The sequence below is a fragment of the Corvus cornix genome, chromosome 4 (genome assembly GCF_000738735.6).
Source record: "Corvus cornix cornix isolate S_Up_H32 chromosome 4, ASM73873v5, whole genome shotgun sequence".
Taxonomy (NCBI): domain Eukaryota; kingdom Metazoa; phylum Chordata; class Aves; order Passeriformes; family Corvidae; genus Corvus; species Corvus cornix.
Window position 1 is genome coordinate 4,393,007 of NC_046334.1, and position 15,644 is coordinate 4,408,650.

A 15,644-nucleotide genomic window follows, 5' to 3' on the forward strand; every position below is an offset into this window, starting at 1 on the left:
GCTTAAGCAAACATTTTTCTTGCTAATTTGAAGCAGCTTCCTTTAATAATGTTTATTATTTTATGTAATACAGGTCTTGTACCAGAGGAGACAGAGGAGAGTAATGATGGAGAAGCCAGCAATGAAGACAGCAAATTACAGGATCTGCCACCATGCTGGGGTTTGGACATTGTGTGTGGAAAAGGGACAGATTTCAACTATGGGCCTTGGGCTGATAGGCAGAGGTATGACCATGATTTACAGCTTTCATCTTTCATGTCCAGTATTACTGTGAACTTTCTAAAGTTTCCATTGTGTGATTGCTCAGGCTTAATTTGTGTGGGTTAGGGTAGACTTAAGTCTGAAAGAAGAGTCCTGCCACAATGGTTTAAGATTAGTAAATTTGTCGGTGTTTGTCTTGTTGGCCTTCCAAAATTAGGATCACTCTCATTATTAAATTAATAGATTATGTTCCCTTTTTGTAAGGAAAATATTTTTACCATTTTTCTACTGTTACATACCTAAAGGTTTAACTTGTTAAGTGGTGATCTTTAGATTTATCAAGGTCCTGTTAACTAATATGGGAATAAGCTGCATGTTGATGAGGAAATTTTAGGGAAGAGCAAATCTGACTATGAAAATAATGAGGGAGGAATAATTTATCCCTGCTTAGCATAATCACCTGCTTGATGTTATTTCCAAAGTATTTATTATCTAGTTATTTTAATACAAAATATTAGGCTAGAGTTCTACTGTTCTTCACTTGGCCCTGGATGTTTTGCACGTGGGTATTTCTGGTGAGGACAATAGGATTGTTTAGAGAGTAAAGGACTATTAAATAAAAGTGACATAATCAGTGCTTTCCCTCTTTCCCCCTATTAATTACAGGCTGGTACTTGGCCTTCACTAATTCTCCTGTGAAAGTGTTACGATTTACTCCTGTCTCTCAGGAGTGTGAGGATGGCAGCCCGAAGAGTAGTCATTAGATACAATAGTGCATTTAAGAGAAAATGTCACTTTTTAGAACCCTTTGCTAGAAACATGAGGTCAGTGAATCATTAATGATACTTTCAATACTCCAAAGAAAGCTTGCCCTGTAATGGAACGCTTTTTATAATCTTAACTGGCTCAGTAGAAAGCAGTTTAGTGCAGAGTGTGTAGAGTTCGTTGATACATACCAGGAACACTTTTACATCTTGCTATGGGTAGATTGTGGGATTTTGGAAACTTCTACAGCAGTCAAGTACTGGGTGCAGGAAGGACTTCCACCCCCTTGAGACCTATGTAAGCTCTGCTGTCTGTGCTTCATCACTCTACCTTCCCTGTAATGTATTTCATGGCATGTTCACCTATAAATCTGTAGAAATGTGGTTGCCATTCTGAGGTCCTAAAGTTTTGTATTTTCTTTATTTCTGGGCATTACATCAATTATTTATGCACAAACTGAAGAATGAATAGATGACTTCCTACTGTGCTTTTGTAGCAGGTTTTGTAAACCAAGGATTAGAAGTAAGAAGAAAAACATGGCTTGTTTGCCTTCTGAATTAAAATCTATGGCTTTTGTCCAAAAGTAACTTCTTGCCATTGACAATTTTGGAGATCTCCATAATGAGTTGGAAGGCTCCTATGATGAAGATTTTCAACAAACATTCTTCCTTATCACATCCACTGGTTGTCTAAAGAGTCAGTTAAGAGGAAAGTAGTTAAATGAACCAAGTAGATGCACACATATACATATATACTTATTCTGTGAACAAAATTACAATTCTTTTTTTTTCTTCTTTTTCTTTCCCACTAGGGATTGCTTGTGGAAGTTCTTCTTCCCACCAGACTACCAAGTTATGAAAGTCTCAGAAATTGCTCAGCCTGGGAAACCAAGACAGATCCTTGCCTTTGAACTGAGGATGAATATCATTGCAGATGCCACCATTGATTTGCTTTTTACCAAGAACAGGGTAAATAATGAAATCTTATCAAGAGATTAACTTTGTCTACTGTGATTGTGCTGTGCTTTTTGGTTGTGCATAGTTTTACTTGCCTCAGGTGTTTATTACAGAAATATGGTTTTAAAAGCTGGTAGATTTTTGACTTAGTCTTTTATAATTACGAGCAAACCTTTGAAAAAGAAATATATTCTGAGAGGCATTATTTTAATTTTTTTTTTTTTTGCTTTAAAGGTATATTTTAAGCCATTCTAGCTCCTGTAGTCCTGGGGCTTCATGATCTGGACATGTCCTTTGCAATCTTAAATTCTGATAAAGCTCACCGTGATGGAAAAACAATTTCTTCTGATACTGAATGAAGAGATTATATTGGGGGGAACAAAACTTGTATGTGTAGGCATTTGGATTTTTCTTCTCCTTGTTGCTACTCTTCTAAATGGGATACAGCATCACTTAATAGTACACCTCTTTTGTTGTTTTTTTGGGGACTGAAAGGGTTAGAAATGTAGTGTTAGAAATGTGTATTAATCTACCCTCTCAGGCCTTGGATCAGAGTATCGTGTGCTGGTTCTCTAACTGGACTTCAGTCAGCATTTGTTAAGGCTAAAAATGGTGTTATTTGGTATCAATGTATATTGATAGCTCATTAGTGATTTTTCTGAATTCAAGAAAGACTTTAATCATCAGGTGCTTTAGTCCAGGTGTGGGTAATGACAGCCAGAGGCATAAATAAACCTAGAAATTGTGTTTGGACTGTTTTCTTTTCTTGCAATGCAGGAAACAAATGCTGTGCATGTAAACGTTGGAGCAGGATCCTATTTGGAAATAAATATTCCCATGACAGTGGGTGAAAATGGTGAGTTAAGGCTAAGCCAAATTTGTTTCCCTAATGTTTTTCCTGAGCAGTTATCTTAATTCCTTTGTGTGTGAATATCTTCTAGTGCTTTTTCTTTGTAATCTTGAGACGTGTATTCCTATGTAAAGGAACAAAAATACTTTTTTGGGCACCTCACTGCAAGATATTAAGGCAAATATCCATCAGGATACTTCCTGGGAGTGGACTGCTGAAATCACTGGTGTAAATTGTTTAAATATTGGTGTAACTCTTGTGTCTGAATGATCATTTGATAACTTCTGTTTTCCAGGCTATTCGCCCACAATTAAAGGGCAGCTCCTCCACGTGGATGCCACCAGCAGTATGCAGTACAGGACTCTCTTGGAAGCAGAAATGCTGGCTGTAAGTGTACATTAATAGGCACAAAGCTTCAGTCTCTAGAGGATTTTTAATAAAGAACATATTTATTTTTCTGTGGAGCAGTCTTTAGTTTCTTAATGCAGGAAAATGCTTTTGAATGTGTTTTGCAAGACCTTAATATATATAAGGAATTTATATATACACACGTAATTGTGCATGTATGTAACCTTTAGTGACTTAAAAAGCACTGACTTGGTGTATAAATTATGTATTTACAAATGTTGCCTCATTTACTATGTAGCCATGTTTTCATACAGGCTTTGACTTAATAAATGATTACACTCACTAGCTCTGCTAAAGGATACGTGTGCACAAGTATTTAAAAGCACTCAAGTGTGCTTGAACTACTTGAGACAGATTTTATACTGCATTATTCTTTTGTTTGCCTAATATTTCACTTCTGCAGTAGTGTAGTTCTGTGGATTACCCTTCTTACAGGTTTTTAAACGACCTTATTAGAGTGGTGTTTTTAGTGTTTGAACTTGAGCAATATATCAATGGTTGAAAAATACTCTATTCTGGGAGATTTTCTTTTGGTGTATTGTGAAAAGTGATGCTTTTGATGAAAACTTTGCTTGGTACATTTACAGCAGCAGATGTATCAGAAACTCATAGAATACCTTTCTGAATAAATGAGTACACTAACACTTGACCTTCAAACACAGAAGGAGAGACAGAGATTAAATTATTAAGGAACTGGAAGGACCTTCTGTTCATCCCAGCAGGAAAACAGTTTTAATTATTCAGCAGGGTACATATGTGCAAACTGCTGAGAGACAGGGTCAGGCATTGTCATCTTTTCAGGTAATGCTGATGCTTTAATTTCTTGTCCACAGTTCCATATTAATGCCAGCTATCCCCGGATATGGAACATGCCACAGACATGGCAGTGCGAGCTGGAGGTTTATAAAGCAACCTATCATTTCATCTTTGCCCAAAAGAGCTTCTTTACAGGTAACCTCTTTACTAAATAAGTTACATGTCAAATTACGTATTCTTTCCTTGGGATTTCTTTTCAAATTTTGCCAACTTGTGCCAGGTCATGTTCTCTGATTTCATGTATTTAGGGCAACAAATTGTTTCTGAGGACAAAGTTCCTGATGCCTACAAAATGTCCAAGCACATGATATTCTTACATTTGAGTAGAGATACAAATAATTTAATTTTCTAGTATCTAAATAAATTTGATTTGGAGTTAACTGATCTTACGTTTATTTCTTATGAAAACTCACATCACAGCTACTGATTTGCTTAATATTTGTCACCCATGATGTTGATTTCTCTTGCTATCTCTCTTTGCTTGGCTCATTTTCAATTACTTGGGCTTTGGATTGTGTCCCTGTGGCTGACAGATGATGAGGAAAAGTAATTTGCTCCATGGAAGTCTGGCTGTGAGGAAGAAGGCAATACAAGGTGGTACAGCACCACCCAACTGTTGCTGGAAGTTCCAGCTGCAGTAATGGAAAGAATACAGCCCCATCACTGCGGTGCTGCCTGGGCTAATTAGCCCTGCTGGGAGGAAGCTTTAATTAGTGCAGGCATAGTGCCATGCTAATGAAGTTATCCACTCAGTGAGGCCAGAGCCATTGTCTGGGTAGTGCCACTGTACCCAGTGTAAGCTGCTGCTGTGCTCAGAGCAAACATGAACTTCTCCAACACAAAAATCCTAAGAAATCACTCACCTGATTGCTACTAACTTACCTTTTCTTACTTGGTGTGAGTCCAGATTTGATCCAAGACTGGTCCAGTGACAGCGCACCTGATATTTTTTCATTTGTTCCATATATGTGGAACTTCAAAGTCATGTTCCATCAGTTCGAAATGATTTGGGCAGCAAATCAACACAACTGGATTGACTGTTCCACCAAACAGCAGGAGAATGGTGAGACCAATTTTTTTATCTGGAAGAAGTAGCACATACAAAAAAATCATCCACAAAACAGAGTGTGTGTGTGTGTATATATATATATATATATATATATGTGTATATAGAGAGAAAGTACTAGAATTACACCCAAAACCTGATGTGTAAAGAAAAGCACTGAGATATTAGAGTTATTTTTATTGTTTGCCTGCAATTTCCTTGTACCAAGTACAGTGTCTTTCTAGAAAGAACAAGCTGTGGGTAGTAAATACTTTCAGAATAATTGATTACAGTAATTTATTACTCTAAGTACACTGTAGTTAAATGGCAATTTTCTGTGTCATGAGTTCTTTAATATCTTTTAATTATTTCTACCTGTATGTTTGATATTTCATCTAAGAATAAAATAGGGAGTAATTTGGACAAATTTGTTTGTTTGTGTTTCCTTTTGCCTCCCAGTTTATCTAGCAGCTTGTGGAGAAACCCTGAACATTGTTTTTTCTCTGCCTTTCACTGACTTTGTTCCAACCACATGCAATACAAGATTCTCCTTAAGGGTAAGTTCTTTTGTCATGTAAATGTGAGATAACTTCCCTACCTTCAGGAATCAGGAAATTTTGAATTAACTCTTTCCTGAAAGAAAAATACTCTTTTTCACTTCCAGTTCATAGAATTTTTCTTCAAGTAACCCAGAGGTGAATGGATTCAGTTTGCTTGTGTGAAGCATTTGATCATAGGCTGTTTAATTTATATATCCACAAAAATTGAAATATTTCTTAAAAATATATACATGCCTATGCTTCACACATACATGCAGCTACACATGTAGAGTGTATATTTATTATATATACTTAAATTGTGTGTCTGTGTATGTGTTTTATCACTTGAAATTCTGTTCCCCTTTATTTAGGAAATGTGAAAATCTAATGTATGTTCAAAGATAGAATCAAATACTGTACTGGCTACCCCCAAACCATTTTGGAAAGCCATTTTCCAGATTTTAAAGAGGTTCTGTAGAATAAATAATCATCACAAAGTGTTTTTAACAGATGCAGATAATTCTTTGAATTACTGTACTTGTCTTCATTAAAATAGAAGCTGTCTACTGCTGCTAAAAATAAAAAAGTAGTTGATGCTGATGTTGCTAATTTGGTATAATTTGATAGCAAAGAAAATCATGTTTTATATGTTTTGTTCTTTTTAATGTGTGATTTAGTTGAGATGTGGAGTAAATTTGGTTTAGTTATTTAATTTCTGCAGTATGGTTTGAACAACAGAATAACAGGGATCACTAAAAGCTGTCCAGTGTTTTATAGATTGCTCTGGTTATGTGCAAGTTATTGGACTTGTAAGCATTCAGAACTATATATTCAGAACTATATATATATATTTAGCTCTTGGGGTTGTACTAAAACTTGGTGGGAAACAGATTTCTTGTCTAACTTCGCCTGTAAAATGAAGATGGTGGCACATATGAACATGGAAATAGTATGAACATTATGCATAAAGGGAATGTAAATTAACTTGTGTTGCTGATGTTTGATTTTAGGGAGAAGACGTTGATCTTCATTTGTATCTACCAGATTGCCATCCTAGTAAATATTCCCTTTTTATGCTGGTAAAAGATTGTCAGCCCAATAAAATAAGTCCTGAGTCTTGTATTTCTGCGGAATGTCAAAGTGGTCAGAAAACAAGCAAACCCAAGTGGAGGAACATTACTCAAGAAGAGTGAGTTTTATTGAGATAAATATATATATTTATATCTTTATGTTGACTCTTTTTTTTTTTTTTTTTTTTTTTTTTTTTTTTTTTTTTTTGTGATTCATGAACTTCTGAGGTTGCTTAAAAGATATTTAATGGCAGTATTTTACTTGAGATAAAAGTGTGCTGTTTCCTTTTGAAAGGGCTGGATGGGTTGAATGCTGGACAGTCCCGAGTGTTGTGTTTACGATTGACTACTCCTGGCACCCAATTTATCCTCAGAAGGCTGATGAGCAATTAAAACAATCCTGTAAGTGTCACTAACTTTTCCTTGTTAGCATGCTTCATTTGGGAAGCTGCTGGGACTTTGGATCATGCTGCTTCCATCTGCAGAGATGAACTTGGAACTGAACTGCTGTTTTATGTCTCAAGGGAATGTGTTGATCATTAGAATGCACTGGGATTGATTTAAAACCTGACAGCATTCCATGCTGCTGCGTTTCAGAATGTGTCCCAGTTCCTTGTATAATAAAGAGGATACAGTCTGCAGTTCACTTCTCCTTGTCCTTAACAAAGTGGATCTCTTAAACGGGTTGTTGCACAAGATAAAATACCACTTGGTATATTAAACATCAGTATATTAAATAGGAAGTACAATATTTTTGGCCATATCCCGTTCCTTAGCTTTTTTAAGCTTTTTTTCCTTTTGGATGTTGTGATCTCATCTTATGATTTAAATGTTTGAATACATTGCATATGAGCTATATTAATATTGTCTTCCCTTTATGGATATCAAACTCAGATTTCATAGTAGCTAGCACTGTTAAAGTGAACCATGACCATCAGGAATGAGTGTTAGATGGGTCAGTCTAACACTGATATCTAAGAATTTATTTTAACTTAACGGTCTAAAAATTTCTAAATAACAAGTATGCTACAAGTATGTGCTTGCAAAAAAAAGTTATAAACACAGAGCTTAAAGTAAGTTAATTTAAATGCAGAGGGAGGTATGCAGGAAGTTAGGGGGTTATGTAAAACTCTTTCAGAAGAAAGAGAAGCAGAACTGATGGAGGAGAGATGTTAGAAGAATAATGAGGGCTAATTTGAAAGGGCCACAATCAGCAGGTGTTAGAAGACATGCTGGATAGCATTTTTAGGGTTTGAGTTCCAACAATTCACATCTAAAAGAAGTGAAATTTTAGAGGATGAAGCAGAAAAGGTGAGACTGATTTTGCTCATTAAGGGCTCTTGTGCGACTGTCAGCTTGTGTCAAATGTGCATTCTTCACATTCTGAGAACGTTTACTTGTAATTGTAGCTATTGAAACCTGCATTTGGAAATTTGTACGTACACAGGTGATTCATTTGCAGCTTCCTTCAGTGAATAATTCAGCACAGTCCACCTCACTCCAACTCCATGGTGCTGATGGAATGTGTTGTAAAATACAACATCTGTATTTTATTTTGAGTCAGTCCATAAAACCGTGAGAAATATGTTGCATTACAAAAGATGTAGTTTCCATTAGAATTGGTCATCTCACTGCAGCATTTGGCTGATTTATAACTCATAACATGGTGCAAGCACTGAGCAAGAACTGTAGACAATAACAGTGAGTTCAAGCCTTGGAGGTTTCTGGCTGCAGGTGTCTGCAGTTCTGTATGTGCCAGTTCTTCCTGTTAAATTGGCACCTGAAATCTTCCTCCAGCTGGAGCATCAATTTTTGATGGTTTTGCCATAGAGTTCTCCCCAGCAATCACTTCACATCCCCAAAACACTTCTAGTCACTCACTTCGTTCTCATTGCCTTTCCTCACTTAAAAAAGGCAGTGGGGCTTTCTTGTTCCTAACTCCAACTAGAAAGAAGGGGTAGGAAGTAAGATTTGAATATCCAAATTGTTTTTGTGACTAGAGTAATTCAGTTGTTGGAGACAACAACTGAATGTCTCCAACTGATGTTGGAGACAACAACTGAATTTTGGCCTACAGAGCGACTAGTTCAGAATAGATTTTCAGTACAACTTTGCATGTTTGTTCTCTCTTGTTTATCCTGCAGTAGCTGTGTGGTTGTGGGAAATCTGCTCTGCTGAAATGAAAGCATGTCTTTGTGTAACTTCAAAAGCAAGATAAATATACGGAATCCTTTTTTCAGAACTTGAGGGATTGTTTTTCTCTTGCATAATTAACATCGACTGAAAGATTCTATATTTTCTTGTCTTCCCATAGTTACTGGAGATGAGAAACCGGTTCTGTAGCATAGGCATGCTAATACAATTATACAATGCAAGTTAGCTTATAAATATACAAAAGTTGTATATTTAATACACATTCCTGTTTGCTGGATTTTGTCCAACAGAAGCCTAACTTGTAATCAAAACGTGTTTTCTACTCTTATTTTGCTCCCAAGTGTCAGAAATGGAAGAAACAATGTTGTCTGTGCTAAGGCCATCGCAGAAAACAACCGACAGTGTGATTTCATCTCCCACAGCTTCCACCCGCCTTCCCCTCGACCCCTCGGAGCTGCCCCCGGATAAGCTCCACGTGGAGTTGGAACTCTCCCCAGATTCCCAGATAACCCTGTATGGACCCTTGCTCAAAGCCTTTCTCTCCATAAAGGTAGGCAGAGGAGCATGACTCGTGGAATTTATGGGTGTAGGAAAGGGAAATAATTAGTTTCGAAATGGAAATTTCAAATTCTGCAGAATATGTGAATTTGGATGAAAACTTTTTGTAGGCACTAGTTCTAGTTTAGAATTACTTTGGTGCTATGGCATAGCTGGGTTGAATTCAATTGTCACAGGCTTGTGAGAAGACTTCTTGCATACCTATATATATATAAAAATACCCCCCTATCAGCATAATTTTTCTTTCAAGAAATAGTGCATGTTCTGGACATGTGCAGAAAATTGCTTCTTTCAGTTTTTGAATAGTAAAATAAAAAATACTCCATTATTATGACTAGAGCTTATCTAAACTCCAATTTTTATGCAAAGTGGTATCAGAACTCATGCTTTTGGTTCATTTTAAGTTCTGCAGTGTGTTATTTTTCTTAATTAGATTCCATGACATTTCTGGAGTTAGGATCATGGAGGGGAATGGGGAAGGACATGAGAATAAGCTTAATTTAAAAAGCTTCTTCAGTAAATATCAGAGAAGAATTATGCATCCTTTACTTGGTGTTAATCTCTTATGCTTCAAAGTGTGTGTTCATGTTGTTTTTGCCATGTCCTCTTCCATGACTGATTTTTTAGGGTGTCTAAGTTTAATTTCTTCCCATCTCCCTCGCCCTCCCTTGTGGTAACAAAGCCAAGGCACTTAAACATTTGACTTCTGTTTGACTAACAGCGAAATGCTTGGGATTTGGTTGATTTTTGTGGTTGGGGTTTTTTTGTGTGTGTGTGTGTGTGGTTTTTTTTTTTTTTTTTTTTTGGGTGGGTTTTTGCTTGTTTGTTTTTCTCTGAACACGTGTTTCAACCTGTGCAGATCTAGGCTAAGGTAATGCTTCTGGAGGCTGGCGTTTTGGAGCAGAGGTTGAAGAATTTTCTGAGACAGGTGATCAATATCAGGACTCAGTGAAACAGTCATTTTCATGAATTTATATAATGTATAGCATGTAAGCAAGGAATGGTAGAAAATACTGTTTTGTAGAGTACAGGACTTGAAAATATGCTCATTATTTTTTCAGGTTGTCAATAAAATAAATAGGATTAAAATTAGGCCAGTACTGCATCTTGAAGACTTGATTTCTCCTGGTATAGAGGAAATGAACCCGTATTTGAATTGTTTATTGAGCCTTGTTTTTGAAGCCCATAAATTCATGAGGGATTTCTAGCTTTTCAAGCAAAGCAGCACTTTTTCAGTGCTCTTTGCCTCTGGAAGTAAACGCAAACAGTGCTGCATTACATCCTTGATTCTGTAATGATTTCATTTTTAGGTGCAGATTTCTCACATGAAATTTAGCTTTTCCAGTCTAATTCTCAAGAGGAATTTTAGATTAATAGCTTGTTTATGAAAATGTGCATATATTGCTCTTTTTAGCATTTTTGTGACTCTATTTAGAACTTTTTGTCCAGCTGTGCTGGGAGCATCTCCTGAAAGACTTCTGGTTTTCTGGGTTTTTTATGTTTGTTTTCCTGACTTGTGGTTGAAATGTTGTTTTCAGTTTGTTTTCATTGATCTTTTTTTAATACATGGGGTAGAGATTCCTGGACACACATGGTCCATGCAGCTTTGTTAAGCCTTCTAATCTTGGGAGGTCGATTTTTGGTATAGCACACCCCGCTAAGGGTTTACTGTCTGGAAATGAATCATTTATAGGTCCTGGCATTCACAGCAGAAGTTGCCAGGAGTGAGTTACTGGAGCTCCTACCACCCTCTGCTGGGTCTGCCTCATAAAAAATTATTGTAAGAAAATTTTTCTTGAGAGTCCAGCTTTTTTTTTTTTTTTTTAAGGGAGATATGAAATATTGCCAGAAATCTGATGGATTTTCTGTTTCCCGGTAGAATTTGGCAGTGTTACTTTGGCCTTAGCTAATTGAAGAGGATTTGCTTAGACACAAGGTGGCTTTTAGACCTGAGCAAGAAATGTTTATGACCTAATACTTTAGAGGCATGTTTAAGAGTTTTAAACTTGCTGAAAAAAAGGTTCAGAAAGCTGGATAAGGGTGACTTCATGCAGGAGATGTGTTTTGTGTTCTTACTCTGTTATCTGTCTTTAAAATCACAAAATCTGTTTAAAAATGTCAGTAATTATATTTCATAACAGTAATATTTCAGTTATTTGTGTTGCATGCATCTCAAATACCAGTACTGTGAGAACTACTGAGCTGCCTTCATTTTCTGCAAGCACACGGCCTAAATTTGCACATTTAAGCTATCCAGTTTTCATAACATAAAGTTATGTCTGTTCCTTTAGCTGTACGTTGTAGCTATACCACTTATTTTAGGGAACACTAGCATAAAGAAGATTGGATTTGTATTTCAGTTCATTGCCTACATGTTTTTCATTTGTTTTCCATATGATCATAACAATTCCTTTTCCTAGGAAAATTATTTTGGGGAAGATGACATGTACACTGATTTTGAAGAGGTTATTTCAAGCCCTGTTCTGTCGCTGTCAACATCCTCAAGCTCTGGGTGGACAGCTGTTGGAGTGGAAAATGACAAAAAAGAAAATGAAAGTTCAGTCAAGCCTGTTCACCCTCTTACTTTACGCCCATGGGATATCACTGTGCTTGTTAATTTGTACAAAGTGCATGGGAGATTGCCAGTGGTAAGTACTTTATTATCATAAAAGAATTTGCTTCATGTAATTAATTTTTTTGAGTTTCATAATCTGGATCCACATTTAAATGCCTGGAACGTTTAGTTGGTGTGGTGCTCACCAAAGTGTGTATATACTCTCTGCTGGAACTGTGGCTATCTAAACGGCTTTGAGATGGGATTTGTTGTGTTGATCTGGGAGGCAGAACTGGACAATTTTTTAATGTTTGTTATTCACAGAACTTGATTTCTGTAATATTTTTGATTGCCCATTACGATTTCTCTGCTCATTAGCAAATTTGTCTCATAATGGTGCAGTCTGCTCCTGAGTTCTTAGGGAACCCCAGGAATAAAAAATCCAGATAAAACATTGGGTTCACCCAAGTAGGTTTGAATTGCTGTTTATGGAATTGTTAAAAGGTTTTTGAAGTTGCACAGGCTTCTTTTTGGGTATCCACTTAGAGGAAAATTGGCGTACTTCCTGCTCACAGATTTGCAACTAATAGTAAAGTTTCAACCATGTTGTGTATTTTCAGGTTCTGAAACAGATGTGTTTATTTTTTATTTCAGCATTGCAGTCCAGATGGTCCAGAGTGCCCTACAGCTTTCTTGGAAAGGCTGTGTTTTGAGATGAAGAAAGGATTTAGAGAAACAATGCTTCAGCTTGTACTGTCTCCAGTGAATTTGTTTCTGAATGACAATTACCAGGTAATCAGTCAGTGCTTGCGTGTCTGTATTGTGGAAGCTGTGTTGATCTTAAAACTGAGTTCTTTTTTGGTAGGAATTTCGTGTTGTGCAAAGTTTTTATTAAGGCTTGTGAATTGTAAGAAAAATCTGATGCGTATTTTGCAAAATCTTTATTTTTGTCCAGATTTTTTTTTTCATTTTGTCAAGGAAATAAATAGGATTAAATTAGGCCAGTGTTGCCTCTTTTCCAACAATTGCCTTCCGCTTCCTTGTCCTTCGCAGCGCCCTGCAGTGGACGAAGTGCTCCGGGAGGGTCACGTCAGCCTGTCGGGCCTGCAGCTCCGCGCTCATGCCATGTTTTCCGCGGAAGGGCTGCCCCTGGGAAGTGACACTTTGGAATATGCCTGGCTGATAGATGTGCAGGCTGGAAGCCTCACAGCCAAAGTGACAGCACCACAGGTACCATCTAGAAACCATTCTGAAGTGTTGAAGTATTAACCTTCTTCCTTGTAAAACTGGTGCAGCGTGGATTTCTGGAGAGCGCGTGATCTGTGCCTTAAGTAACCTTTACTTTATAGCTTTAAAACCTAATAATTTCTGTAAAGGGACAGGAGATGCCAAACGAGCCATTGTCACAGTCATGTTTTAAAGTAGGAGGCAAACGAGGTCATTTGTGGGAGTGTAGTATGGACAGGCCTCAGGAGTAGCTCCTCACTGCATAAATTCTGCTGCTTGGTCCCACTGGAACATAGTTTGCTTTCCCAGTATTGCATTTTGTTAGGTCAGTCTTAGCACTAACCCCTTTTAATTTTGCCATTTATGTTACATTTGTCTTTCCAGCTAGGTGAATGGCTCCAGGTTTACAACAGGCAGATCATTTTGATTCATTTCTGGTGTGGTCTGCCAGATCTTTAAAGAAGGGTTGCTTTGCCAGTGTATTGAGGCATAAGAAAAGTACATACATTCTATTTGGTAGTTACTATTTGCTTTATTTATTTTTAAATTTTTAAGACACTTCTACATCTTCTTGTTCCTCTAAAAATTGGCATTATTTTTTAGGATTAAACACATATTTCATTAGGAGACTTCTGCAGCAAATAAAATCAAAATAAGGCATACAAGCAAGTTTAGTAAGTCTAAAGAATAGACATTTTCTTGCTACATATACAGATGTCTGTGGTGGTACTTCCCGAAATGCTGCCACTGATTTAGATGATTTGTCGTATTTGCTCCACTGCTCTATGGTTCAAAATTAAACTCAGTTGATTCAAAGTACTCGAAGGTTAAAGAACATTTCTAAATGTTTAATGCAACCTAAAGATTTTCTTCCCTTACAAAGCCATTCTCAATTGTATGCATCATACAGGATTTTTATTTTAAGTTGTCAGCACTGTTGTGGAGCAGAACTTGCATTTGCTGTTTCAGGTTCATAGGCTTTTTTCCTTCCATAGTTTGATGTATTGCAAGAATTTGGGAAGGGACTACACTGAATGGAGGAGAAGAGATTTTGTGCAGGACAGTCATAGCTGTATTAAATTCCATTCAAATTACTGCCGATTTTAAGTGCCCTTTCCTTTGGCAAGCCAAAGAAAACCCATTTCCCTCTCATAATAGAGACAGACAGTCATGAATCATTTCCTTTATGAGCACGCTAACTATATAAAAGACTTAAATCAACAATAGGCTAATTACTAGATCTAGCAAGAATCAGCAGTGTTTTGTTGAGCCAGTTTCCTCCTGTGCTTTCTAAATGTAACTTTTTTGCTTTTATACAAGTAAATCTGACATTTAAATTATGAATAGTAATGAAGTACCTTGAGGTATTCTTTGTGATAAAGTGTGGGGAGCTCTGTCTTTACAATGAAGTTCTCAGCTGACTGTAAGAGCAAGAGCTGCTGCCTTTTATTAAGAAATAATTTAGGAAATTGTTGAATGTCACCGTGCTTTTCCGTGAAAAAGTACACACTTGCATGTTGTGGTGCACACGAGATTAAAAATCAGCCTTGAGTAGCAGGAAGGTGCTGCAGCCAGGAGGGTGTGGTGAGGCCTCCTGCTCATGTCCCAACTCCTGGGGTTGTTGTCTGTTCTCCATCAAACACCACAAGTCCATTTTTGTGTGGGTGATGATGGACAATGTGCTGTTGTTTGCTTACAGCTCGCCTGTCTTCTGGAATGGGGCCAGACCTTTGTGTTCCACGTGGTGTGCAGGGAGTTTGAGCTGGAGCGGCCCAAATCCGTAATCCTGTGCCAGCACGGCATCGATCGCCGCTTTTGTGACCCAAAGGTACCTTTTCATCCGTCCTTACTGCTCTCTGTACATGCACAGGTTCTCTGGAGCAGTTCAGAAACCAGCCTTAACGTTACTAAGACACGTGGAGTACAGTCAAGTTGAATGTTAAACACAACATAAATAAAAGGATTGCCACAAATTAAGCTCCTAATGGACATTGATATGTCTTTCCTTTATTCATTCTTTTCCCTTTTCCTTTAGATGAACTCTGTGCCTGGGCCGTGCCCAACGTCTGATGACTTGAAGTACACGATGACACGCTTAGCCATGGATGGAGCAGATCTGTATGTGGTAGAACATGGCTGTGCCACCAATATCAAGGTAAAAATATTTCTCTTAACAGCAATTAAAATACTTTGTCGATAGAGATATTTATATTTTTGATAGAATATCTTCCTTGCATGCAGTGTGGACTAAGCAGAATTCCTAGAACTTTAAGGGATAAAACGTCATCATGGACTGGACCAGGAGTCGGTCAGTTTGGCTTCTACTTATTAATCCCATTAATTATGTTGGAAAATGGTAAGGAGGAGTATATGTCTCCCAAAATAAAAGTGGAAGCTGCAGAATTGGTGTAAAATAATTTAGAACACACCAGGCAATATAAATCATATAAATCTCAGTATTTGTACCTGAGAGCTGCTAAGAACTTGTGCTGTGAATTAAT

General features: G+C 37.2%; 1 protein-coding gene across 11 annotated transcripts in view; it reads left to right on the top strand.

Moving 5' to 3' along the window:
- Positions 1–15,644, top strand: part of KIAA1109 (KIAA1109 ortholog) — an 88,895-nt gene that overhangs the window by 21,510 nt on the left and 51,741 nt on the right. For 10 of the 11 annotated variants that reach the window (XM_039550305.1, XM_039550295.1, XM_039550296.1 and 7 more), the window contains exons 10-24: positions 74–224; positions 1,778–1,934; positions 2,700–2,778; positions 3,068–3,159; positions 4,014–4,131; positions 4,904–5,059; positions 5,501–5,598; positions 6,591–6,769; positions 6,946–7,052; positions 9,146–9,354; positions 11,783–12,010; positions 12,571–12,708; positions 12,970–13,146; positions 14,843–14,971; positions 15,179–15,298. In XM_039550305.1, coding sequence (XP_039406239.1) covers positions 74–224; positions 1,778–1,934; positions 2,700–2,778; positions 3,068–3,159; positions 4,014–4,131; positions 4,904–5,059; positions 5,501–5,598; positions 6,591–6,769; positions 6,946–7,052; positions 9,146–9,354; positions 11,783–12,010; positions 12,571–12,708; positions 12,970–13,146; positions 14,843–14,971; positions 15,179–15,298 — 2,138 coding nt within the window. The remainder of the gene's footprint in view (positions 1–73; positions 225–1,777; positions 1,935–2,699; positions 2,779–3,067; positions 3,160–4,013; positions 4,132–4,903; positions 5,060–5,500; positions 5,599–6,590; positions 6,770–6,945; positions 7,053–9,145; positions 9,355–11,782; positions 12,011–12,570; positions 12,709–12,969; positions 13,147–14,842; positions 14,972–15,178; positions 15,299–15,644) is intronic. The other variant, XM_039550301.1, reaches the window with a different exon arrangement.